Genomic DNA, 26,714 nt, shown 5'->3' with positions numbered 1-26,714 from the left:
TATACACTATAGGTTCCATAGGTAATCCTCCTAAGCAGCATTCTATTTTCTTGAAAGGTAGGCTGACGCAGCCTTATTTTCTTCGTCTATGTGTCTCCCTTCCTGTTTTTTGCACGCTTCGAAGCGAACATTACGGGGAGGAGTGCCTTCGTTGCGTTAATGATGCGTAGATATGGCCTAAAAAGCCTCGCCTACTGCGTGCGCAACGGTCTTTCATACGTGGCACACAGCTGGAAATGTGCGCCAATACAAGCCTAACGAATGCTTCGCAGTGTGAGCGCATAGGCTTCTTTCTTCGCTTATGCGTAAGCAGGGGCCACAGGAGATGGCTTGAATTCTGCATGCACAGGCAAGGGGTCGGATACATAAAGTCAAGCGAAACAGCTCGTGCACTCTTCACCTGGTGCGCCGGTCAAAAGGCGAGGCCTCTAGCATAAAAGGGTACTCTCTGGGGCCCGCTTATATGAGCAAAAAAAAAAAAAAAAATGCCGACAGACCCCCTAAGGCGTCAAGCACCCCCTGTCGACGTGCAGAAACAACGTTGCCTCCGCTTGCGCGTGAAAACGGTCCTTGCGCAGAGTAATTGGCGCAAGCATCTGCCACACACCGGTCTGTGCATATATAGACATGCGCGCGTCCAACCATTGGGGTTCCGTGTACCAAAAGATAAAGTCGTTACAAGTACTCAAACGGCGCGAATATGCTTAGATTGCTTTATAAAGCATCAAGTCACTTCCGTATACCGAATTTCTTGATAGGAATATGATAACGAATTTAATAACAGCCTTTTACAAGCGCCGCGTCGATGAAATTAAGGGCTTCGGTACCACGTGGGTAGTTTTAGGAGCCCGGGAAAGGCGAGCAACGAGCGACAAATGCGGTAAGAAAGCAATCGTCTGGACGATAGTTGGATAAGCTCCACGAAAACGCACAGTACGCGATCAGCGCCGTTCATTTCGGCCTGTCAGTCCCTCCTCAATATTTCGTTGGCTTCTCGACGTTTATAGAGCAATATTTAGCTCTCTTATTCGACTATACATCTACCTGACTGCGACTATACGGACTGTACCGGGCAAGTCAAGTTGTACACATACCTGCACATTCTGGATATAAATTTCAGGTGCGAGCTTTTGAAATGGACAGCCTTAGCGCATTTAGCTACATTAGAAACTCGCAACCGATGACTAAGCTGAATGTTAAAATTTAAACGGAAGCCTCCTCCTCTCTCACTGTGATAAAAGGGAGCGCACGAGCAAAGAGCACCGGTTCTTAACAGTGAGATCTCGCCGCTGATTGCACTGTCAATCTAATATAACGAACACCGGGCATTGGCACGACCAGAATTTATTTCTCTTTTTTACCTGATAGGACAATTTTCGAATCATTGATACGCACCTAAGCATTTACTGCACAATGTGTCTCATATCGTTCTTATAAACGCCCTCCATCAAGAAGTCACTCATAAGTGACACCTGAAAGCGCTTCAATGCAGTGCGTATTAAATTGGTTTGCATGGGATTACGTAAGCAATCTAACTAAAAGTCGATGCCTTGCCCTTCGACCTCATTCGTATATAGCGCGCCTATCTGCCAAGCGTATTCGGCTACACCAGTTACGTACTGTCCAGACGTTACAAGCAAATTGTCCTACCTTATTTCCAGCGTCCCGTGTCGAACGAAGATTCCAATAGTACATTTCTTTCCTTCTTTCTTATTCTTTATTTACCTATTTTTTTTTTTACATGAAGTAAGCTGAGCCAAAAATGCATGAACGAAATTTCGAGGCCTCCATGTTTTGCGTCCCGAGTTCCCAAACCACCATGGAAAGTTTTCGTGCACTACCAAGTATAAATGCCTCTTCAAGTTCAATGTCAACGTGGACGTCGCGCGCTCGTTTCATTGTGCCTTTTTTTCCTTTGCTTCTTCTCTTGCTCGAGAGCTTCCGACAAACGAAAGTTGCTTCCGCATTGTTTGGCCCATGGGCCCGCGTTCACAAAAAACTTTCCGCACGATGAAAAAAAAAAAAAAAAAAAAAATCCGCACGCCTGCAAACGCTCGTGCGCTCTTTTCTTCGGGACCAACCACGCTTGCACCGCAAGCAACCTTGCAGACGGAGCGTGGATAGCAAATATCTAGAGCACGGCGCCGTTCAATGCCGCCGTTCACACAGCGTTCTGTATGGCCCGTAGGCGTCTCTTTTCAAGAAAGCGTCGACGCGGCAGTAACAAGCACGGCGGTGCTCTAACGCCCTATTAATGAGCCTCGCATGCACCCCCTGACCTCCGAGGTGGGAGTCCCGCGCAAGAGTCAAGGATGAGCGACAATGGCGGCAGCGGACTGGTCCGAATGCTACACGGCGCCCCCTCGCGGCACGCGCTGCGTGAGTCGGCGCCTGTCCCCCCGCCAGAAGCAGCGGTGAATGACAAAAGGACACTCCGCGCTCTTCATTTCCATAACCATAACGCGTATTATTACGACTTAGCGAGCACGGAATCCTCACGCTGACGGACCGTCACCCACTTTAGGAGCGGTCACACTGCATTTCGAAACAAAAAAAAAAAAAAAAAAAAAAATGGGGAAAGCATGGGGAAAAAAAGAAAAAAGAAACGCAAGCCACGGCTGATTGAAACGAAGTTTTCTGTCCGTGATCCACATAAGAATTAGAAAAAAAGAAAAAAAGGAAACGATACACGTGCGATCACGAACTAAGCTCAGCGTAACAAGGACACGAAACACTTCCGACGCATTCTTCGCTCCATGCAGACTCGCAATACGCGAGTCCGTTTTGGGAAACGACAGCCGACCGAATTAGCATTCGCTCTCGCTGCTTTCGTGCAGGACCATCACCGAGGCTCGACGAATGGTTGTGAAAACCGTACCCACTTCGGCCACCCGCGGTGAGGTTGGCTGTTACTATCCGGGACAGTGCATAGAAAGGTCTCGTGGCGACGAGTTGCTCCGCTCATACGTAGGAGCGCCGTGCGTGTCCAACACACAGAGTGTAGTGACTCGAACAAAAATGAGTGGGCTATTTGCGCGGGGCTTTGTGCTTTCGCGAGTGAGCGCAAGGAAAGCGAAGCTCCGCTGTATAATGAAGCTGCAGCCACCGTTGTCCGCGTCGTTTGATTTCTCGTGCTGCGTGTACATACAGAGCTTTGAAACTCGAAGTGTACCTTATAGCGAAAGACCGTATATAGGTATACGTTGCTGCGTTTGTGCGGCTCAATTTGAATACGCAGATGAAGGTGCACCGACGCTGCGGTGGACACGCAAGCGCACGTGACCAATTACGGTGCTTTCGAGTGTGTCACAGCTCTGTGCAATCAGAATCAACGCGTTCACTATACTCAAACAGCGCCGAAAAATCCCCGCAAACTTCAGTTAAGCATGACATAACTCATGAAGCATGACTAAGAAACGCTCTTCGCATCTCGCATGTGGCTTTAATTACCACGTGCGAGAAGAGCAAAAGATGCCTATGTAATATCGTCGAATTAGCAGATAGGTTGGAGAACCTAATCTACGCTATCTTTTTTTTTTCTTTTCTTAGCGTAGCTTTTTCTTACACGTATAGTTAACATGATCTTGGCCGCCAGCACGACCAGATTTCGCAGCAACTATATTGAGACAGCTTGTTTGTTGCTATGAGCTTTAGTGTTCTGTTCAACTTCCACTTCCCTATAATAATGGATGATAGTTGCAAAGGAAACGATTAAATGAGCCTACCTTCAGCTGCTGCTCGGTGAACGCTGTCCGCGCTTTACGCGGTTTCTTGGGGCACCTCAGGGAAATGGATGGCAGGGAGTCCTCGTCTGCGGAAAGAAAATGACGAGGTGAAACCAGCAGGACATGAACTGCAAGTAACAAGACTATTGCGGAGGAAAGTAAGAAAACTAACATTAAAAAAAAGCTTCAGGAGACAGTGAGCGATTTCTCTGTACTCATTTATTGGCGACAGCAGTAGGGTCTCACAGCGGACACTGCCACCTATACTCGAGAACAAGTTTATTGCGATGCGCACTACACATCGCCTTCGTTCGCTGCAGTACTTACCAGTGCGGCGTCTGAAATACATGAACAGACGTCACCGGTCTCGGAGCCTCGAGACCTCGAACGAAGTGCCTAAGCGCGAATGCTTCGCGACAGCTCATGTGGTAGTTAGCCCGTCCGCCTCTCAAGTGCATCATTGCCGCGGGCGCGTGACGGTCGATCCACAGTGGCGGTGTCGTCAAAGATTTGTTTTTTCACCGTAATATAAGGAGGTTGCCCGACGACGACGGCGTAATGGAAATGACGGCCGTACACAGAAAACCCAGAGTCGAGCTTTTCACCCCATACGGTAAAGTTAAACATTTGTCATCAATACTGCGAGTGAAGTGATAGATTTGTTCGTCTCTTTACTATCAGCAGTGGACATTTGCGTGCAGCTTCGTCAGCCACGCAATATATAGACAGATATATATCGTACGCGCGAGTTAATTGGTCTTCGTTTGTGAATAAGACGCAGCTGCAATCAGGGCGTGCCATGCCGCTCAGAGCATGGCTATATATAGATTCGTAGAGCTGATGCTTAGATGTGTCGCGAAGTGCCGGGTGTATTGGCGCCAGACGTTTTGTCAGGTGGTCACACCTCATATGTTCAACGTAGCGTGCTTACGTAAGTGTATGATCTGTTACAACCGTATCTCAGCATTTGACTATTTGGTACTACATGAAAGCAGCTGCAGTGATGAGTTGAGCAAAAGTTACTCCCTTAAGGGAAATGGAACAAACTAAGAATTTCTTTTCTGTAAAATTAAAAAATAAGTCAGTAAGATTATTTTGGTGAAATCACAGAAAACAAGGCTACTGAAAAAAAAACAGAAAAATTATGTTAGAAAAATTCACACTTTATTCAGTAAAAAAAAATAAACTTGATGTTTTTAAGAGTCTAGGTTACGCAGCGTTCTAAAAGCGCCTACTTTATCGGGAATTGAGCGAAGTGGGGGTGACATGAATATGCCAGAGGCCATCAGGCTTTTTGAAAACACAATGTCCCTCTCGGTATAATGGCGCGCACAAAGCGACTTAGAATATGTTACGAAATTGCTCTTTTCAGAAGTTGGGCAGGGATAATGTAACGATTCCATTCTAATGCTATCCCTTTTCGCGCTTTGATACGAGTGGCGATACGCCCACGTTATCAACGGGATCAGTCGGCTGTGAACGGTGGGTGAAAAGGCCAGAATAGAATCAAGTTGAAGGAATCCTTACATTATACCGGCCATATAGTCACAATACAGTACCAGTAATATATGCAGATAAAAACCTCCTTGTGAGATGCAATGCTCGTTAAGGCTGCTGCTTCTGAGCGGCTGTATGGGCCGTATATCAGGAGCCAAATACGCAATGCTTCTGGTTCGCAAGTACTGCTTACCACTGGCCGGCCACCTTCTCTAATATTATGCTCGCTCCCAAAGATTGGCTGACTCTGCGCTGACGAATTGCTCTAAATGCGAATGGCTTCGCCAATACGCGCCGATATTATCTGATAAAGACAACTTGAGTTCGCTGCATGGTTCAATTCCGGCACGTGTGTGTTATTTTCCCCCGTGTATCTGCTCCATTCACCGATTGATCACGCGCAGTGGTTTATGTCACTGTTTTATGCCATTGTGCGAATTTGTATATTGAAGGTCGCGCTGTGCCGCTTAGTAGCGGTGTGAGCAAGCTAGATCAGATGTTTACAATTAATCAGGTATATTCTTCAAAGGAAGATTTCCAATACTGTGCGAAACATTGTTCCTGAGGTATATTATACTTGTTACGCTGCACTAACAAGGACGCAATCCCGATAACCCATACGATGATGATGATGATTTAGTGCCATTCCCTTTGAAACAGGTAGGTGACACATAGTCACCTATAGCCTGCTTGATTTAATAAGGTATACTATACATGTTTTTTTATCTAGCATTTGTGCATACATCTAATTAATTTCCCCCCTCAAAATCTACCTTGTACCGCTACCTATACTGTAAGGGATCAGGTCGTATCAGTATCTTCCCTGCTTTTTTCGCCCCAATACTCTAAACGTCTCTTGCTTATCTCGACTGCTGCCCGGTTGATGCTATTTCAACGGTTCTCACTAGGTGAATCACTTCGCATTCCATTAGGATGTGCAGAATGGTCTCCGGTTCTTTGCTGCAGCATGCACATGCCTCAAATTGTTTCGAGTATTTGCTCCGGTATGTTTTGGTCCTTAGGCAACCGGCTCGAGCCTCATATAGCAAGGCGCTGCCGTTTCTGTTATCGTACAGATTTTCCCTATTAATTTCTTTCTTCTCGTTCTTGTAAATCTCCATGGTCCTTTTTTGTTTCCATTCTTTGCAACCAATTCACTGTCTCTGTTTCTCTCACTTTCTTTCTGATGACCCTTGGTTGTCTATTTACAGTTACAATTATCCTGTACTTGGCTGCTTATTTACAGTTACAATTATCCTGTACTTGGCTGCTAACTTTCTTGACCTCTTCCTCCATTCTGTGTCCGCGCTTTTCAGGTACAGTACAGATACGTGTGCACTTTAGCCACCGATTTATTTTGATTCCTTTTCCTGAGTCTTTCTTCAAAACTAATTTTGCAATGTGCTTCTCTGACTCCAAAAGAGGCCCAACCCATGTCACCCTGCACTACCTCATCTGTGGCTTTACCGTGGGCTCCCTAAGCGAAGCGGCCTACCGATCTTTGGTTAACTTACAACCCAGACAAGATATTGGATTTTAAGCATAGAATGGCATTTTCGAATGTTAGCGCTGGCACCATTACTCCGTTCCAGATTCCACGCACCACCTCATACTTATTGTGGCCCCACAGTGCTCTGTGTTTCATTATTGCTGCATCCCGCTTCCCCTTTATTTTCAGATTATCTTGGTGGGTGCTTCAGTAAGTCTTCCCTTCGTTTAAGTATACACCGAGGTACTTATATTGCTTGACTATGGGTATGACTTGTTGTTGAATTGGCACCACGAAGTTACTCGTGTCTTCATTAAAGATCATAATTCCTGATTTCTCTGTGCTAAACTTAAGGCCTAGATTTGTCGCTGCATTCCCACAGATATTCGCAAGTATCTGTAAATCATTTTTATTGTCCGCTAGTAGCACAATGTCGTCTGCGTACATCAGTCCAGGGACCTTCTATTGCACCATTTGTCGATTACGCATGTTGGATAAATCAAAACCTAATTCGCTATTTTCTAGTCGTCTTTTTATACCCTTAACGTAAAGCGTGAACAACAATGGTGACAGAGGACATCCTTGCGTCAATCCTTGGTGAATTCCCACGATTTCATTACCTTTTCGACCTTCCCATACAACTTGTACTTGGTTGTCTCTCTATATATCCCTCAGCAGCTCCACGAAATCGTCATCTATGCCTTCGTGCTTAAGATTATCCCATAAAATTCCCTGTATACGTTGTAATATATAGGCTCCTTTAATATCTAGAAATGATACCGATAAAGGGATATTCTGAACTACTGAAATATTCTATGCACTGAGTTAGTACAAACATATTATCCTCTAAGCGTCTGCCAGGCCTGAACCCATTCTGTAGTTCCCCCAGTCCATCATTTTTCTCCACCCACTTTGACAGTTCTAATTTTATGGCTTACATTGCCATTCTATATATCACCGACGTCACTGGTACTGACCTGTGCGAGCTCGTTTTATCCTTATCTCCGTTGCCTTTGTAGATTAGGTCCACCTTGCTTTCGCGCCGATAACTCATGCGGCATCAGCTGGTGGGCCCGGGTTCACACACTTTTTCGTGCGGAACAACGAGTTCAGGCGAGTCGCAGCCCCGTATACGATGGCCCTGCCCCACGACGAACTGTTCGTACGAAGTAAACATCCGGGTTGCGTGTCGTCTGTTACTTTAACCTTTTGTCTAGCGCTGTGTGCCGTACTATGTCGTCACACCATCAAGCTCGACTAACAAAAACCACCCGGGCTGAGGATTCTCGTCTTCGCCCGCTGTTGGTAAATTCTATAGTCTTCATCTCCCCGTGACTACTTTGAGTCTGTTTGGTGTTATATATATATGCTTTATAATATTACGCCAAATATGCGGCATTTATCAGTGCGCAGTTGGAGATGCACTTTTTCGCTTTGAGTTTGTACTGTGCGATCAAGAACAATACTACTACATGCTCACCGATTCGGCAGAAGTCCAAGCGAGTATTGCTTAGGACGACAGTTCCGGTCTTCCGTTCTCCTGCCCTCACCTCCTCTCTGTCTTCGCACTATCTGTGACTCACGTACCTTTAAAGCCTGGCACTAATTTGTATGAAACAAGCATTATAACATCTTATGTTTAAACTAGAGGTGGCCGAATATCTTATCTTTTGAATAGAAATCGAATACCTGTAGTAATAAGTATCAAATATCAAATAGAATACCGAATAGTCATACGACGATGCATACATTTACAGCAGGACAGATCCTATTTTGGTATAATTAGTTACCACGCCTGTAGTGACTAGGGCATAAGAGTAATCGAACTCTCAGGAGCAATTATCAATTTTAAACACACGATCACCGAGTGTCATTAAAAAACTGCACGAATAACCGCACAACAAATTTAGAGCCTGGTTACAAACACGCTTTCCAAGAAATAATGGCTGCTTTATGACAAGCTTTCCAATATCGCTAAATAATTGGTTGCGAAAAAAGGTCCGAGGTTGTCTAAAAAAGAAAAAAAAAGAAAAGCTATACTCAAGGACACATGTGCCATAGACACATGTAAAAGTTTCCGTTGCTAGGAAAACATCTCAAGTTGTAGCATAAAAGATAAAACTGCTACATGATAGACTGCCAGAAACACAAAATGACAGACTACAAGCAAGAATCACAGATTGTAACGTAGGTTTCCACCGCGAACCCGAAAACGAAGCTTGTATTACCCATTTCGCTTCGGCATTACTGCGAAAGCCTCGTTGTCTCGCTTCTGATAATTTGCGACACTTTGTTTAGCAGACGGAGAACAGTAGTTAAACATTCGATTCTTGCTTAATATTTGGTTAGTTTTGAATATTCGAAAATATCGAATAGTTCCTTTTCGAGCACGAATAATTAGTACGTAGTACTCAATTCGTATTCGAAGCTTCAAATACTCGCTCCCGATTTCCAAACTTGTACGGCATGGTTGCTGCGAAACGAAACCACGATCTCCGGCCGAGCACAGTGCTGGCACCAACCCCTATTTCAAGCTTGTTTCGGTTTCTTAAAGAAAAAAAAAAAATGTCACAGTTTTGCCCTAAGGGCGAAGCAATGAATGCGATAACAACACAGTAATGCCATACGAAGTAAGGTGAGCGGCTTTGGTAGCAATATGAATTGTAGTAAACATGAGCTGATTAAGTAAGCAGGTGTGCTGCGGCGTAAGTAGACCGACATGAAGAGAGACTCGATGACCACGAGAAGGCGCGTGTGAAACGGTGGTGTTGATGAGAAGCGCTTCCCGTGGGCAGCGCGTGCGAAGGGACACACCTGTAGCGCTGCACTGCCGATCCGGGCAGCATTGCATGTGTAGCGTGCGTTGGAAAATGTGGCCCGACTATTACTAACTGAATGAACAAGCGTGGTGTGAGCGCGCACAAACAAACATGAATAGATCACACTGAATGACTGCAGACAACGACTGTCAAAACGCTGGCAGCAAGCAGCGGGCGAAGGTACGTGAGGTCTATCGCTTCAACGGAAACTGAGCGCAGAGTAGAAGTGCGCCCCCCCCCCCCCCCCCCCCCCCCCCCCGCTCCCTCCGGCGCTGGCTTCCCGCTTCCTTGCTTGCGCGTGGGAGATTGAGTGCGTTCGCTCTCCGTGATAGCGCGCGTCCCCGCACGCTTCCGCTCGGGCATACGGCGCGCGGCGAAGATTTTATCTATAGGGAACCTGACAGCGACGGCGACGACGACGCCGACGGCAGAAATTCGGTTGAAGTGTCCATATAATTGCTATCGCAATAAAATACCAGACGCACTGCGTCATCCACTTTGTACCGTTCACCACAAATACACAGAAGGAAGATCTGCGGAATGTTTTCTCTATTCGACTCTCTTGCACTCGTGAGAAACGTTTCCCAGGACTCATCACTAACATCTGTGAATGATGCGCTTTTTTGGCACGGAACAGTTCGTAACACACCATATTTATTAAGCTACATTGTTTCGTTGTTTGCCACACAAGTCATAAGAGAGACGCCAAAGTGTTCTTGTATGTGAGCGGGGAGAGGCGAGGGTGTCTACGGATCCGGATCATTATTGACCACGTCCGCTTCTGGGCTAAGAACACTGTACTTGAGTGTTTTTGCGTTCCGCCCCCATCTAAATGCGACCGGGAATCGAACAGGCGACTTGCTTATCAGCATCAGAACGCATGGATATAAGCTCGAGGCTCTGTTTCTCTGCGCAGTGAGCAATGCACAGTACTGTGCATTGCTTCTCTTTGAGAAATAACTTGCACCTCAAACGTGGGTGTGTTGTTTGGAGAAGCCCATGGGCCAAGATATATGGGAGCAGTGTTAGGAAGCTTAATTCGAGTGACGCAGGAAATAAGACCGTAAAATGCGCTGTGCATTTGAATGATATACGATTGCTTTCAAGAATTAACGATAACGCTGTTTGAACATTTACTGATCTTCTGAAAAACCGTTGACAAGCTACTCGTAAATTTGTGGCCTAAAGAGAAAGTTGACACACTCCATTGACTGGGCGATTTATAGAGTTGTGAGCTATCTGTGAGCTTAAGTACATAGTGGTGGCGCGCTTGTTCTGCACTGGAACTACCTTACAGAACTTTAAAAGAGCTACTAAAGACGTGCATTCAGTAAGCGCATCACAGAGCACCACCCCGCGTGAAATAACTGCGCGTCGCGAATGCGGGCATGCACAGCGAGAGTCGCCACACGCATCTATCTGTTCAATCTACGCGCGCATGTCGGCAGCGAAGAACAAGGAGCAATTAGGCAGTGGCGAGACTCGCGAGGCGTGACTCACGCTCGCAAATGCATATAGTGAGCAGCATCCGTCGCAGCATCCCCGTTTCCCCTTCCTTCCCCTGCGCGCCACCTCATCCGTCACCTCTCTGACATCACGTCGCGCGTGCCGCCCGCAACGATGCCCGTCACCGCGCCACCTTCCTTGGCGGCGGGCGAGGACAGCGCGCGGCTCTAATCAATCTCATTAGCGGCTCGCGCACAACAAAATGGCGGCGAGGGGGAGGTTTCGCTTCGTCTTCTTGCGGCGCCGAGCATGCGTACAAAGTCACGGCCGCGACCGACGCAGGCCGACGTTTCACGGACCGCCGACTCCCCTCCTCCGTTCGCTCGTGAGCACCAGACTCGGTGCTCAGGACCGAGAGCCGGAATGGCTGCAGCGGCGGGCGCACGAACGTGCGCGTCGCGCGTTTCGAGGCCCTAAATACGCGCTTCGAAGCGCAGCAGCAGCAGCAGCAGCAGTTCATTAAAACCCCCTCGAATTGACACGGCTCACTGGTCACGGGACAATCCCAGAAGCACGCGCCCAGTGCACGCTCGGATGGACTGCCGCCGCTGCCTGGCCGTGGCTGGCTGGCTGTCGGAAGCTGCGGAGAGAGGCGCTACGCCGAGAGAAAGCGCGCGGCCAGTCGTGAACTGTTCACGCCGTGTTTAGCGCGGCCTTGTCACAACGCAGGAGGGTTGCAAGAGGGCGTAGCAGGGACTGGGGGGGAAAGGGGGGGGGGGGGGAGGTACCATTGTCGCAGTGCTGCGATAGTTCGCAGACGGCCCGCCAGTCGCCGCCACTGGTTGTCCTATCGAGTGAATGCGACTCTCCAGTTTCCCTGTTGTGTTACACATTTCAGTACTATATTGTCAACAAGGGTCGTGTTTGACTTCATTGGTAAGCAAGGTTTCATGAGTACATGCGTCCGCATGATTACAGGGATCTACGCGCAACATCGTTGCAACGCTAAGCTTACATTACGCCACGTGCATGTACCACGATAAGTACTTTGCAACGGCAGCGCAGAAAGGAATGCGGAAAGGACTCTCGAATCAAAATGTATTAAATTTGGCTGGGTAATTAAATAAGAAACAACTAGCTGTTAATTAACAAACTGTACTGCTAATATTGTACGAATGTGTGTCTGTATTGAAAAACAAACAAACAAACAAACAAACAAACAAACAAACAAATATCTTACGTAGGAGTGTTTCCCGATTGGTTGGCATTCGGGCACCCACCACTGATGCTATACAATCGGCGTGATAAGGAGGCATTCGCCGTGGCGATGGCCAATCTCGGACGGCGCTTACGTAAAAAGTTTTGTGAATAAGGGTTCTGGATCCATAATTACTAAACATTTCATACTTTGAACTGAAACTCTAGAGCAAGGCGTGAATCAATCGTAGTAGCGAACACTTTATTAGCGCAGGCGACCACTCAATGGCAAATAGTTCTCAAAAACAAGATTTTTTAAAATTATGTCTCTGTTACTTCCGATATATTCGAATCGAATTAGAAGACTTTTGCGCAATTGTAAGCCCACTGGACTCCCGTCGTCACCCGACTGTACTCGTTCCTGCATGTCATGATTTGCATGAATTTCACAAAGGTAGCGGCTGAGTGTACTTAAGCCAACGTCCGTGGCGTCTGTCGCAGTTCTCACCGCAGAAGTCGCCAGAAAAAAGTTCGACTTGTCCCCCTGCTGTGATTGGATCCCGGGTTAAGACACGTTAGCCATCATGCCACCTTGGAAGTTGTCGCCATCGTGCTCCCTTTTCTTCCTTACTGGAAGTTTGTGAAGTGAGGTTGGCGCCTGTTGCTAGAGCCCACTACTACTCTTATGCTTCGAGTGATAAAAAAAAGAAAGAAAAAGAAAGACCCCGAAAACACTCAACGAAGAATAAAGCGAGAGCGACATGCAAAAAGCAGTCAAGAGGTCATGCTATGAGTTCACAAATCATCACGTCCGCACAACGCGTCATGACACAGTTACCGCGCCAAAACACAAGTGCAGTTCAGCCATTAAGGGGGGGGGGGGGGGGGAGAAGAAAACGTAGAAGCAGCTCGACGAAACGAAACGAAAACGATAAACAGCAGCGCTCACACAACAGACATCACACGTACGTCGCACTATCATCATATACACACTGAGGATGTATGAAGACATCTCTGCAATCGTGGGCTTGTGTTATCGTCCTTGATCGTCATTCCCATCGGGTCAGCTACCACTGTTTTTGATGACGCTATAGACGTACGTACTTCCCTTTGAGGGGCACTATAAAATTTGTTTAAATAAATAAATAAAAAAAAACAGAGGTGAGGATGCAGAAGAAAGGAAGGAAAGTTAAACTACAACATATTATTATGGAAACGCATGTCATGACGCCAGCTGTAAACGTGTTAAAAGTACGACGTGACGCCTGCGGTCGAAAGAATGTTCTACATCCGCCGCTATGACCGTGAGTGGCGCTGGCTAACACTCCAAAGGCTAGATCTTCTACACAAACACAAATACTCATAAACGTTGAATAGAGGAAGGCCGCCGCGGCCGATTCATGTTGGAGCATCGCACGCGTAACGCAGATGTGGATTTTGGTCCCACCCGAGGAAAGTTGTCTTTTCGACTGACCACTTTCGTTTCACTTTTCCTTATTATTTGTACTTTTCCATTAAAAAAGAACAGCTAATTTCACTCATGCTTTTCTTGGCCTAATTGTGACTTGCCTTCGTGTAGGTGTAACTTGCAAATGTCATCAGGAGGCACACAAGACACCGATTTTCAAATTACGCGCACTAACCTCCGAGCGAAACAGACAGGATGTAGCGATACATTGAATCATAGGAAAATCAGTTTATCAGCTCGGCAGCGCGCAGTTCTGTAAGGAATCTTTCTTCAAAAACACCAGACTTCGCCAAGTACAAAGACCCCTGTTGGTTTTACCAAACGAAGGCCTATGCACAGCAACAGGAAATACGTGGTAACTAAGGGCAAACACTGCAAACACTGAGCAAGCAGTGCGGAAACAGCTGCGAGCAAATACGATGTCTTGTGCAACGCAATGCAGCGAAAGAGGGTCACCACAAAGAAACTGTCTTCCTTCTCTTGGCCTGTACTAAACGGACAACAAGGCTTCATCTCTATCAGTCTCAAAGTACGAGAGAGCTATGGAATGATTGATGCGTTTCAGCTTATGGTCTAAATACTAGCTCTCGTCATCGCGGTTGGTTAGTGTTCCCTAATCTTGACCACGTTTACCCCACAGTTAAACGCTTCGCGGAAGGCTCGCCAATTCCTAAGAGCTCGGACATCCTTCTCCTTTTTTTTTTTGCTCTCTCTCTTCACACCGCTACCTCTGCAACACCTATCTATCCATTCCGTGTGTCACCTCCGCTGCATCGCGCATCCATTGTGCGCCGTGTGACGTTTATGCATCTCCCGTGATACGTCGCGATCACGCTCAAAAGCGGCTACGCGGCTTCCCTATACAGACGACCTCGGCGCGCGAAGCAGCGCACTGCCTCCTTTCCCGTCGCGCGGAGGGGAGAACGGGCTGCGAAGGAGAGGGGCCAGTGATCCCGCTCCCCATTCAGATTAGGGATCTTTTGTGTAAACGCCTTCGTTGCCGCTCGGGAAACCGAGAATAATGAGCGAGCACCACGCTAGCGCGGCTAGCGGCGCCGCGTGTTGGGGCGGTGTGTGACAAGCCGCATTAATTGAAGCACCCCTAGACGACCGTTGGAGAGAGAGAGCAGGGAAGAGGGAAAAGGGGGTGGAGGAGTTCGAGCGGGATGGGGAGAAGTGAGTGGCTTATGGGGGTCGCTTGGTCCCACCGAGAGTAGACGGGATAGTAGACGGGAGAAAAGATAAATATAAATGAAGCCCCTGAAAGCTGGCGCCATCCAGCGGCTTCGATGAGAAACGGGGTCGCTGGCAAGGTAATTAGGCTGAACTTGAGAGCGTTGAGTGGAGATCGCAACTTTTTTTTTCCCCTGATCCTACGTATTCTTATGTGTTGCCTTAGGTAAGAGGAAGAGTAAATCAGTGGATTTTTAATAGCTCAAAAGAGCCGCAAAACAGTTTGGCGTTCTCTGGTGTGTAACTGTGCGAACGTAGACACAATAGGTGAGTAAGTAAACGACTCAAATACTGCGGTAGATCGATTAGCAGTGCAGCAATCCTCTAATGAGATAAGCGTGATCAAAACCCTACGCGCGATGATGGAAGTACTGCTAAGTGAAATCACAGGGAAAGCAGAGAAACTAGAAGCGTCGTGCCTAAACTCAGAAGGAATTACATTTCTCGTGGAACTCGTGTCTCGTAAACATTTGTGGCCGACCGTACGTCAAGCGTAGCTGATTTGTAGAGCTCTCTTTTGAATAGATGTGTAGCTAATGAAAGCAGTATACCTAAGCGGAATACTCAATATAAGCCACGGTGTGTCTCGTTTCTTCTACGCTAACTGTTGGTTTATAGACACCCGAACTATACATACAGATGCACTAAACAACACAAGAAATGCTATTTTCATTCATATTAGCGAAAAATCATATCAACTTGTTTCTCTTTTTGTCTTCAAATTTAACAGATATTTAAAAGCTCGCCTGACATACTGAGTATTTCCACTTTTCCAAATTAATTATATGGAGAGGTAAAAACAACTTGAACAAAAGAATGCGCAATGAGCAATTTAAAAAAATTATAAATTTTTAATAGCTGTCCCATATTTTTATACAACATAGCTGAAACTTATTATTAAAGCATTTGGATCATTTGGAAACTTTGAAAGTTGACGCGACGGCGCGTTCAAGATGACCGTCACCAAATACTGTACTCTGGATACTCCTACTTTTGCACGACGTAACGTCCAGCGGGACGCCTCACTAAAGTGACGGGCTTCTTTTCCACTGGCTGATCCAATCAACGCACATGTGAAGTGATCGATTTGAATTAGCGCCCTCGTTTCGTTGAGAAAACGTCACGCGTCTTTTCGGAGGCATGTACAGAAAGAAAGAAGATAAACGAAATGAAAGGCAGGTTAACCTGGACAGAATCCGGTTGGCTACCCTGCACCTGTAACACAGCCCCGGCATTGCCGCACAACTTGCGTGTACCGCCATCAGCCCAATGACCTCACTGAACTGCACACATGTTCATGGTCAAGTTATAAGTATTAAACATGACATGCTTTTAGCTCCCGCTGTCAGTGACCTTCAAGAGACCTTGAGCCAAAATTCAGAGCCGTTATCCGGGCACTCAAGACGAGAATGGGGGCGAGAACGAAACGAGAACACCCGGGCATCGTTGCGAGAGCAAAACGAGATCATCCGGGCAGCCAGTCAAAACTTTAAAAAATGCGGTCTCTGGCCCCCAACCCCTTGTACAGGACCGCATTACATACGCTACTTACTGCCCAAATAAGTTACAAAAGACAACAACATTGCATCCGATTTCTTTCTAATGTTTGTTAACGATATCACTCGAGCTGTAACTTCCCCTCTGGATCCGCCCCCCCTTCTATGCCAAGTTGGGCAAGGTGACCTCGACTATGCCAAACTACTCACGCCTTTGCGCTTTCGCATACCATCTCGTAAAACAACTGTGTGCGTACATTTTACCCTGACATTCGTTTACCGTGCTCAATGTCACGACTGCAGGAAAGATACAATTCTAGGTTTCTGAACAGTGATCTTTTTCTATGACTTCACATGAAAGTTTGCATGTAGTCTTCTTCTTCTTCTTTCTGGGGTTTTACGTGCCAAAACCAGTTCTGATTATGAGGCACGCCGTAGTGGAGGACTCCGGATTAATTTTGACCACCTGGGGTTCTTTAACGTGCACTACAACGCAAGCACACGGGCGTTTCTGCATTTCGCCTCCATCGAAATGCGGCCGCCTGGGCCGGGATTCGATCCCGCGACCTCGTGCTCAGCAGCGCAACGCCTTAGCTGACTGAGCCAACCCGGCAGGTGCATGTAGTCTTGTGAGATTGCGAAATCGTATTATTCATGGTCAGCTTTGCCATCGCTTTTTTGCTTGTCCGCCGTACTGTTACTCACGTGACAAATGTTTTTCTTTTTTGCATTATTCTCCTCCCATTGTGCAAAAAATGTGATGTATATGACATAGTGAGCTGTCGCCACAGCCGCAAGGCCGTTAATTGGCAGCCACTTGAAATAAATAAATCAAATCAAAATCGAGTTGCTTGCAATTCACGAGAAAAGTTAGATGAAATGCCAGAAACTCGAGCGGGAATTTTTCTTTCTTTACTTCCTTGGACTTTTGTCATTCAGATGCACGTAATAGAAAAATTTTCACTTTATCAAAACAATTTGGACAATCAATTATTAAATTCTGAAGTTTTACGTGGCAAAGTCGATCGTGACCGGATTATGAAACACGCCGTAATGGGGGACTCCGGATTAATTTTGACCACCTGGCGTCCTTTAACACGCAACGAATGCATGGTACACGCTCATTTTTTGCATTTCGCCCCCCCCCCCCCCCCTCCGCCCCCCATCGAAATGCCACCGCCGTGGCCGGAATTTCAACCCAAGGCCTCGTGCTTAGCAACGCAACGCCATATACACTTCGGACCAGAAAAAGTAAGACCAGAAAAGGTTAACAACGTACGCACGCTCTTTCTTCTTTAAATCCCCCCCCCCCCCCTCTCCCCACCTTGTTACATGGTATTGCTCATAACCGTTGGCTCGAATTCAGAATACGCGCCAGCTGACAAACAAAGTGACAGACCTCTCAGTGGTCATATCCCTCATGCCAAGAGAGCATGACCCTAGAATATCCATGTGTTAACGGGTTAAAACAAAATGGAAGTGCGCGACAAAGGAGCCGCAAACTCCGGCTCCAGATTTTGCTTAGCGCCCCAGAGTCTGTGTACGAGAACGCCTATGCGAGACACGCGAGCCGCATGCATGTAGCCGAGCACTAAAAAGGAAGAAGGGACTTCGAGGGGCGACAGCTAGGCATGCCAACGTTCGCTGCCGAAAGTTGGTACACGCCCATCTCTATACAGCACCCGCTCAGTGCTCGATGCGAGAAGGAAGATGACCGTCCAATTAAGACGCGACAGCGTTGTCGGCAAACCTGCTGGCTGCTCCTGCTGCGGCACAGCAGCGCTGCAGTGTAATAAGCTGCGACGACGGGCGATGAGTGGCTCGAAAGGGAACGTAATCGCGGGCTGTCCGCGCTGCCTGTCGCTTGCAGACGCGAGAGATATATAGCCGAGCGTCTTGTCGCGCGCGTTGTTGCGACGAGGCGCAGTCAATTACTATCTGCAGGGTGCACCCGTGCACGCGATGGCTCCTTAGGCCACCACTTCTGCTCTGGGGTGGTGCTCCTGCATGCATTGCTGTTTGTTGACTGGCTTCGATCGGCACTCCTTCCTCATTGGCTGTATACGCGTTGTTTGTCGTACTCCGCTCGGCCGCTGCCCCAACTGCACCTCTCCCCTCTTCACGCAATGAAGTGAGCAAGAGAGAAAAAGAAAAAAAAGAAAAAAAAAGGTAATCAGGCGACTTCAATGACTGCTGCAATTCTGAATTCATTTACTGCGAGAGCAGCAGGCTCTCACGGCTGACATCGCCATCTTGTCAAGCGCAACTTGCTCTTTACGATGCATACAACATCGTGCTCGTCCGCAACGGTATTGCCTGCTGTAGCCGCCTCCGAAATACCGTGCACTGATGCCACAACTCTGAAACCTTGTATACGGCGCGCAATATCCCAGATAAATTTTCCAAGTGCCAAAGCCGCGTGGTGGTTTGTGCGTATACACAGCTATATACCAAGCGCACGCTGTTGCAGGGGCACTGATCTGGAATCCCACGTTGCCTTCGTAGCCCACGTCGCCTTTGTCCGCTACTGTATACTTCCAACTGCGGCCTCCGAAATACACGCAGAAACACCACCGGTCTCAGAGTCTGCGGAAGCGCTAATGTTTCGCGATAGCTTAGCTTGGCTTAGCGATTACAGCGTGCGGCTATTAAGTGCACATTGCCGCAGATGCACGAGGTCAATTCCCAGTGGTGATCGTCAGTGAATTCACTGACTAAAGCTTAGTTTTTCTTAACCCTGTAGCGAGGGTGAAGCTTAAGGTAAGGGGGTGGCCTGGCAACGACAACGGCGTAATAATGGAAAGGACGGACGGCCAGCGCAAACCCAGTTATGAGCGTCTTGGTTGCGGTCGCAGCATAAAACTGTAGCAGGCGGGTGAGAACTGTATGTGGTGCTGTCGGCCATGCACAGTGATGTTGGTACAAAAGCGCTAAAATCGCGAGTACGTGTATATTTCGCCCCATTGTCCTGCGAAGAACGACAGGGTGTGTTTCAGCGAACACTTTCAAAAAGTGTTTAAACGTTGCCTGTGACAATTCTAGCTCATGAGCTGGTCTATACTCGAAGGGGCGGGCACTACTTGTACAAAAAATTGAAGTACATAATCGACTAATTAACAAAAATTCACTATTTATGTTTTTGAACAATTTCCTTATGACCCGTGCTGCAATTTACAAATTCTAGCCGTGCAGTTCGCAAGGCGGATCCACTTGGAACGAATTCTCGGGTGATCCCAGTTTCGAGATACTAATTCCCGGCGTTCCAATCACTTTCTTAACAAAACGTTGTGTTATGCGTCGAAGCGCACAAGTTAAATGGCCAAATAAATGCCTACTGGTAGACGCCAAATCTTCAGCGGAAATACCCGCTGGTGTGGCCTCGGATCTAGTAGTCTCATTTGACCTACAACGTAGGTCAAGTTAGCAGATGTTTGTTTTATGTATTATTCCAATGTATTATAACAAAACAACAGCACACATTCAGACTGCCGTATACAAACGCACAAGACACATGACTTTTAACATAACGTTTCGAGAAACTGAAAATTATGACTTTAAACAGTCAATCTGGACAGCGTCTTGTTCCACTGTGAGTACTACCGTGCGTTTCTAATTTTTTGCTGTAGGTGCTGGCATCGAGCCACCGTCCTCAGAAATGCATTGGCGTTCCAGTTACTTTTGTGCTTCAATGCATAAAAGGACGTTTTCGTAAGAAAGTAACTGGAACGCCAATGCATTTCTCCGCAGAGTTCGGGAAATAATATCTCGAAACTGTCGTCATCCTGAGAATTCGTTCCAAGTGGACTCGCCTTGCGGACTCCACGGCTACAATTCGAAATTGCAATATGGGACATAAGGTAATTAGTCAAAAACTTAATTAGTGAATTTTTGTTATTTAGTCGATTATGCATTTCAATTTTTTTGCGTATGTCCGCCTCTTCGAGTAGACCAGCTCACAGTGGGGGACTCCGGATTGGTTTTGAACACCTGCAGGGTTTTCTTTAACGTGCGCCTATAGATCTAAGCTTTGCACGAGCGTTTTTGCATTTCGCCCCCATCAAAATGCGGCCGCCTTGATCCAGCCCGCAACCTCGAGCTCAGCAGCGAAACGCCACACACACACACACACACACACACACACACACACACACACACACACACACACACACACACACACACACACACACACACACACAAACACACACACACACACACACACACACACACACACACACACACACACACACACATACATACATACATACATACATATATATATATATATATATATATATATATATGGTGGCGTGGTGCAGAGGTATAATATATATATATATATATATATATATATATATATATATATATATATATATATCTCCATTAAGCTACCGCGGGTGTACTACAGTGTTGCGAGATAATCAGAACAATCTTCGACAAGTCTAGAAAACTTGAGCGAACAGAGTCTATAGACTTTTTTTTTTATACATTTAAGAGAGCCCTGGAAGTAAAATGGGGAGGTACGCGCCAAACATTCGCTGTAACACCTCCGATCGCTTATCACGACGGAGGCGAGGCGTGTCCTAGATGTGAAAACGACAAAGTGCGCATGCTCCGCATGCGTGAGTGGACATGTTTTCGATCGAGGGAAGAGGCGCGAACGTTAGTTAGCTTGAGATTCGCAAACATCTGCGCTGAAAGGGGAACTAAAGAGAGAAATTATTTGAGGTGTATACGTAAATTATACCCTTCTACAAAAACAAAATTCTGGGGTTTGGCGTGCCACAATCACGATATGATTAGGAGGCACGCCGTACTGGAATACTCCGGATTAATTTCGACCACCTGGGGTTCTTCCCCGCGCACCCAATGCACGATGCACGAGCTTTCTTGAATTTCGCCCCCATCGGAATTACGGCAGCCGCGGGCGGGAATCGAACGCGCGACCTCGTGCTTCGCACCACAGTGCCATAGCCGCTAAGCCTCGCGGCGCGTGAGCCAAATACTGAACTTAACAACTTTCAAGAACTTTGAGTCACAGCGACCCAAACACAAATACCACTTTGAAATCCGTGACATCACCCTGACAAACCGGTTATGCGGTTTCGGTGCGAAATGAAAAAAAAATGAAAAAAAAAAATTGAAACGTTGAGCTTAATTTTCTTTTGCAATATAATCAACATATTATTACCAAATTAACGAAAATAGAGTTTTCAGGAAATATTTTATCAGTCTAAACTGATTTATTTTTTATATTTAGTGTCCCTATATAACACTCATACGAGCCATGACGCGTGGGTCGTTATCGTGTGGAATGGTGTCTCATTTTCTTTGAGTCCCTATTGGCCGGTGTCGGCGACGCTGGCCGGTGCAACAGCGGGCGTGAGGCTAACGTTGTTCGGAGGGGCAACACCACCTAGATAGCACAAGGCCTACGCACTCCGATCCATGACGTCACGCTACCTGGCCCGACTGCCATAGAATCTAATCGGGATGCTCCCGCGTAAGCAACAGTGATTTTGACGTCACCGCTTTCGTCACGCCAGCCTTGGCAATGGAAATTTCGGGTCAGGTAGCATGACGTCATAGATCGGAGTGCGTAGGCCTGTGCTATCTAAGTGGTGTTGGGAGGCGCCGAAGATGTGATTCGTTCACTAAGTTGTACAATAATCACAGCAAGCCTATACGCAGTATAAGACTGCGCGGAATAAAAAAAAAGAAAAAAAAAGAAAAAAAAAAGAAGGCCCCCCAACACGATGTCCCACAAACTCAGTTCCACTTTCACTCTGATTAAATACCCGAATTCCTGCACAGCCTGGCATTCCAAAGCAACATCAGCGTTCTCGCGGTATGCGCGCACTTTTCACGCGCCCTATATCATTATACCACATGACGGAGTAATCGTAATTTCCACCGGTCAGTGAGCGCTGCCCAGATTTTCAAAGCAGACGCAGGTTGCACGAATTGAGCTGTCGGCGAAGGCGTTGTTCCGCACATATGTCCGACAGTCAGTATTCTGCCACACTCTGGAGGCAGATGTATTGCTCCCCCGGCCACGGACCTCAGGTATACTCGCAGTAGTACCGACGCAGGAATGAACACCCCGCAAAACGATCGAGGCAGCCGTGATGCAGGTCCTTTAAGGAAGGGGGCGTCGCACTATATAGCATATAGCGACGCGCTTAGGCGTGGCGTGGTCGTCGGTCCACGTAGTTCCCGTCGTCGGGCGCGCACGTTCTCTCGGGCGCAATTTTCACAGGCGGCGATGCAGATGAGCTCCATGGCGGCGAGAAAAAAAAAAAAAAAAAAGAGAGAGAGAGAACTGGACCAGAACACCATCACGCGCGTGTACCCACACGGCTGATGCGGCTCGCCGCCGGGGCATATTGTCGGGTTGTGTAACGGTAGCCCGCCGCGCATGCATTCACTCACCGGGAGAGCGCGCGGCAATCGCCATCATTTCCTCGAGAACGCGCGGCGCGAGTATGCACACATAATGACGCGCCCTATCAGACCCGTGCGTGAGCGCGTCGACCAGGTTCGGCGCGGGCGACGTGTATCTCATGCACACACGAGCGCGTGTATGCGTCGCTTGGTCATTCCGCGTTGTCGGGCGCGACGGGTAAGCGCGCGCTCGTTTATGTCGGGGAAGAAGCGGAAGTGACATGCCGCCGCGGTGTCTATACGCCCGTTCGTCCGTGGCGAATAACCTGCGCCCCGACGGGCTCCCTTTGACATCCGGTCATTTCGGTTCGTCCGCGCTGGCGAGCGGATAGGCACACTGCGCTGCTGCAGCCGTTCTCAGCATTCGTTTCGTTCTCGTGTAACGTGAGTGACGCGCGTTATCATTTTCGCGGAACGTTCTTCTTCCTTCGTGCGTACGCTGTTGGGGAGCTCGCCTACATAGTGCGCGTTAGATGCCTCGCGGCGGGCGTGAAATAAATGGGGCGTGCTAGCTCAGCCTTGTTTCGACTCGCGGGCGCACGAAATGGCAAGAAATAAAGAAAAGCGAGAGGTACACGCTGCGTGGCGCTCGCGAAGCGCAAAATGCCCGAGTCCCCCCCTTTCGTGCTCGTCACCCACTTGTCTGGCCATCGTCGTTATGGGTCACCGCAGAATGGACGGAAGTGACGGCGTATGGGCAATCTTCTCACCGACGTTTCGGTAGCATATGCGAGCGGTCACTTTTGACAAACGAGCGTATAGCGATCAGATATGAGGACGGGACTGTCCATCACGTTTGGATGGGCGAAGACAACGAGGCATAATATAAAGGACCCATGGACCAGACATTTATGCCAAATCATACCGCGCCTCTTTCATTTGCGAAGGTGTTCACTTGACAAAGCGCACATGCAAGACACCGAAGGGAAAATCAACGATCTGATTTTAAAACTTGGAGGACGCTTAAGCTTCGTCTTTAAGAGTGGAACGAGCTAGCATTCAAACATTCCTGAATGCTTGTCAGGATTCCCGGCAACTGCAGCTTTCTTATTTCGCCACCTTCGCCTCTGCACGCCGCTACCGTTTTACGCTGCCGAGGAGGCGAGCGCCATCTGGATGGTGGTTTCGCAAGTAACATACCCGGGCGCGCCGCTGTTGGTATGGTAGAAATCTGGAAAAGGGGTTTGTGTTTGAGTTTCCTCGTAACAGAATTATGTTTTCTCGTACATTCATATTACAATCCGACGCTATCATGTCTGTAGGTAGTAGTTAAGTCGTACTTTACGATTTCTCGGACGGATTTTACTTTTAGGAATTCAATTTTGTTCCCTAACCCCTCTGCGCCACGCGGAGGGCCTGCGTGGTCGGGGTGGTGCGGGATGATTTTCTCCGCCACCGACGCCGACGCCGGATTTTCTGCGACACGGAGCCCTTAACGCTGTCGCGTTAAAATAATTGCTATCTCAGCGTGTTAACTTGTCCCCCATAAGAAATACCGATGGAGGAGGGGTGTAAAGAAATGTACTAAATGAACAGGCACCGGGAGAAAACTTCATAGACCAAAAGGCAAGGCCAGAAATAATTTAAGAATATCGATAAAGATCACTGTCGAAATTACAGCGTAGACGACAAAGACACCATATTGCTTGTAACGAACACTGGGAAATAACTAAGACGCCCCATAAAAGTAACTACATGCCATGTTTATACGTAAGCGCTTATGAATACAAAAAAAAAAAGTTTCATAATTCCATCTTATGGCTACATATATTGCGCAATCTGCAATAGCCTTTCAGTATTATGCTGCTTTACGACATGATTAATAAGTTTGCATTTCTTTATTGCTTCTACATCTGGTGGCGTTTGGGATGATTCTGGTTCTCTGCAGATCATTCATTGCCACATAAAAACAAGCAGGGGACAGTAAGTTAACACACGACACATACCATGTGTCCCACGTAACTTGTGCCAGAAGTTTAAAATATGCAAGTACCACGTAGCTGGACTGAACTAAGGTATAATGTTGTTGGCCGTCGCTTGGAACAAGTCAGACAAGAGCTACTCAACCCGTGAGCTCGCCTCAGCCGATGGGCGCTTGCTCTCGGCGTTAAATTCCCTCAACGCTTCTCAAGGCGTCCGCTTGGCCACAATACACTCTATCGAAACTGCGCCGTTATTACCTCTCGTTTTTATTTGGTGCCGCTTCATCACTGCTTGCAACGACGATGATAAATCCTGAGCAAGAAGAGGCACTAATGCTAAGCCTGCTGGCAAGCACCTTTCTGGCGATGCATGAAGCGGAGAGGAAGCATTCGCCGAAGAAACGATGCCAGAGGCGGTGGTGGGTTCATCCTGCTCTGCTATAGAGCGCGAGAAGCTCTGTCACTCCACCTTGTCAGGTCACGTTGTCCTTGTGCTTCACGTGGCGCTTCTCGAAAAGGGCTGGGTGGTTGCGCACCACTTCGATGAGCATTTCAGATGTCGCGACGGGCATTGAAGACTGCGACATGACGAGCGCGTCGCGCTTGGCCGCCATCTTTCGAATTTCTGACTCGCACTCCGATGGGTCCGCGATGAAGGACTCCGGCGGCAGCTGCCGCAAAAATCGGTCCAGGACCGATCGGCGCGGAAAGGGTTATTCCGGCGGATCTCGCCACCGCCGAACTGGGTTCCGCACCGCTCCAGCGCCGAATGTCTCAGTGTGAACGCGCATTAAGTGCGACAAGATCGCGGCCGCACGCCCTATGCCGTTAGTTTTTTTAAAATAAATTTTATTCTAATTTTTGTTAGTTTAGGTGGGAGGGAAAGCTTCCGAGGGTGAGCCGAGAAGGATGGTGCCTTGGTACGGCGGCGTATTCTCGCGCGCGCTAGGCGTGGGGGGGGGGGGGGGGGGGCAGGTTAGTTCGCATCTCTTCACCGGCTGCGGCGGCTGAGCGCGGCCACTGGCGCCCTATATTGGAGGTAGTCTGCGCTGGGTTCGAAGGCTAGGCTACCCGAGATAGCTGATGGCTTCGCGTACGCTGTGTTCTCGCGCGCCTATAGTTCACATTCACATCGACTCTGCTGCCGCTCTTCATCACGCCAGCGTTCGGACAGCGACTGTCCGCAGTCATCGAGTGAAATGTGTTCCCGTTTGCCTGTGCATGCGCGCGTGACAACGTGCTTGTTAATTTAGTTAGCGACTATTTACAGCAGTTTATGCCAGCCGATATAGCTATAGTAACCTTACTTCGTATAGCTGCCTAATAATAATTTGCTATCGCTCTCAATGCTTCGCATTTCGGGCGAAACTGCGTCTTATTTTTAATATAGCATAACGAGGGGTTTATTTTGCCTATTTATGACGCAACGATTACGATGCCTCTTTGTTTCCCTGATGCCTTATTCCAACACTTCTCAAGTGATTCAGGCTCCATGTCGGGTATTACGAATAAAACCGACAATCACGTCTAGCTATAACGTCCCGCGAGCTTCAACACCTCGTCCGCAGCATATACTTTCTTGTTTTCTGCGAAGAGTAGATTGATCGGGCACGCAGCGTCTGCAAGCGCCGCGCTCTCTCGTCATTGCGTGGGTTGTGGGGATCGTTTAGCGATGCTGTTCGTGACGCGCAGAGTCCACAGAACTCCACCAATCTGCTTCATCCCCGCCCCTGCATGTGCACCGACGTCTTGACGTGTGCTGCTGGCTCTTTCCTAAGTCGCGTTAAACACCTGGCGCTAATTGCTGGGGCTTTCTTCACGCATCGTTAGGCATCGTTGCGCGAGTGTACTGACCGTTCATTTTGACTTCTTTATTTTCTTCTTTGCTTCTGAGGGCGATGCGCACGAATCTTCTACATGTCAGTCTTTTTGGCCTGCCGACTCGATCGACTCCTGCCACACGCATAGCAACAGGCATGCT

At 47.8% G+C, this 26,714-nt stretch overlaps 1 protein-coding gene across 1 annotated transcript in view; it reads right to left on the bottom strand.

The window, feature by feature from the left end:
- Window positions 1-25,347, bottom strand: part of LOC119440185 (homeobox protein B-H1) — a 34,809-nt gene extending 9,462 nt beyond the window's left edge. Inside the window, exon 1 of the mRNA XM_049661031.1 lies at window positions 25,216-25,347. Within this exon, the coding sequence (XP_049516988.1) occupies window positions 25,216-25,347 (132 nt within the window). The remainder of the gene's footprint in view (window positions 1-25,215) is intronic.
- Window positions 25,348-26,714: the final 1,367 nt, after the last annotated feature.

This window comes from Dermacentor silvarum, chromosome 1 (genome assembly GCF_013339745.2).
Source record: "Dermacentor silvarum isolate Dsil-2018 chromosome 1, BIME_Dsil_1.4, whole genome shotgun sequence".
Classification (NCBI taxonomy): Eukaryota; Metazoa; Arthropoda; class Arachnida; order Ixodida; family Ixodidae; genus Dermacentor; species Dermacentor silvarum.
Note: the sequence above shows the minus strand (reverse complement) of the source record. Positions and strands in the feature narration are given on the sequence as shown.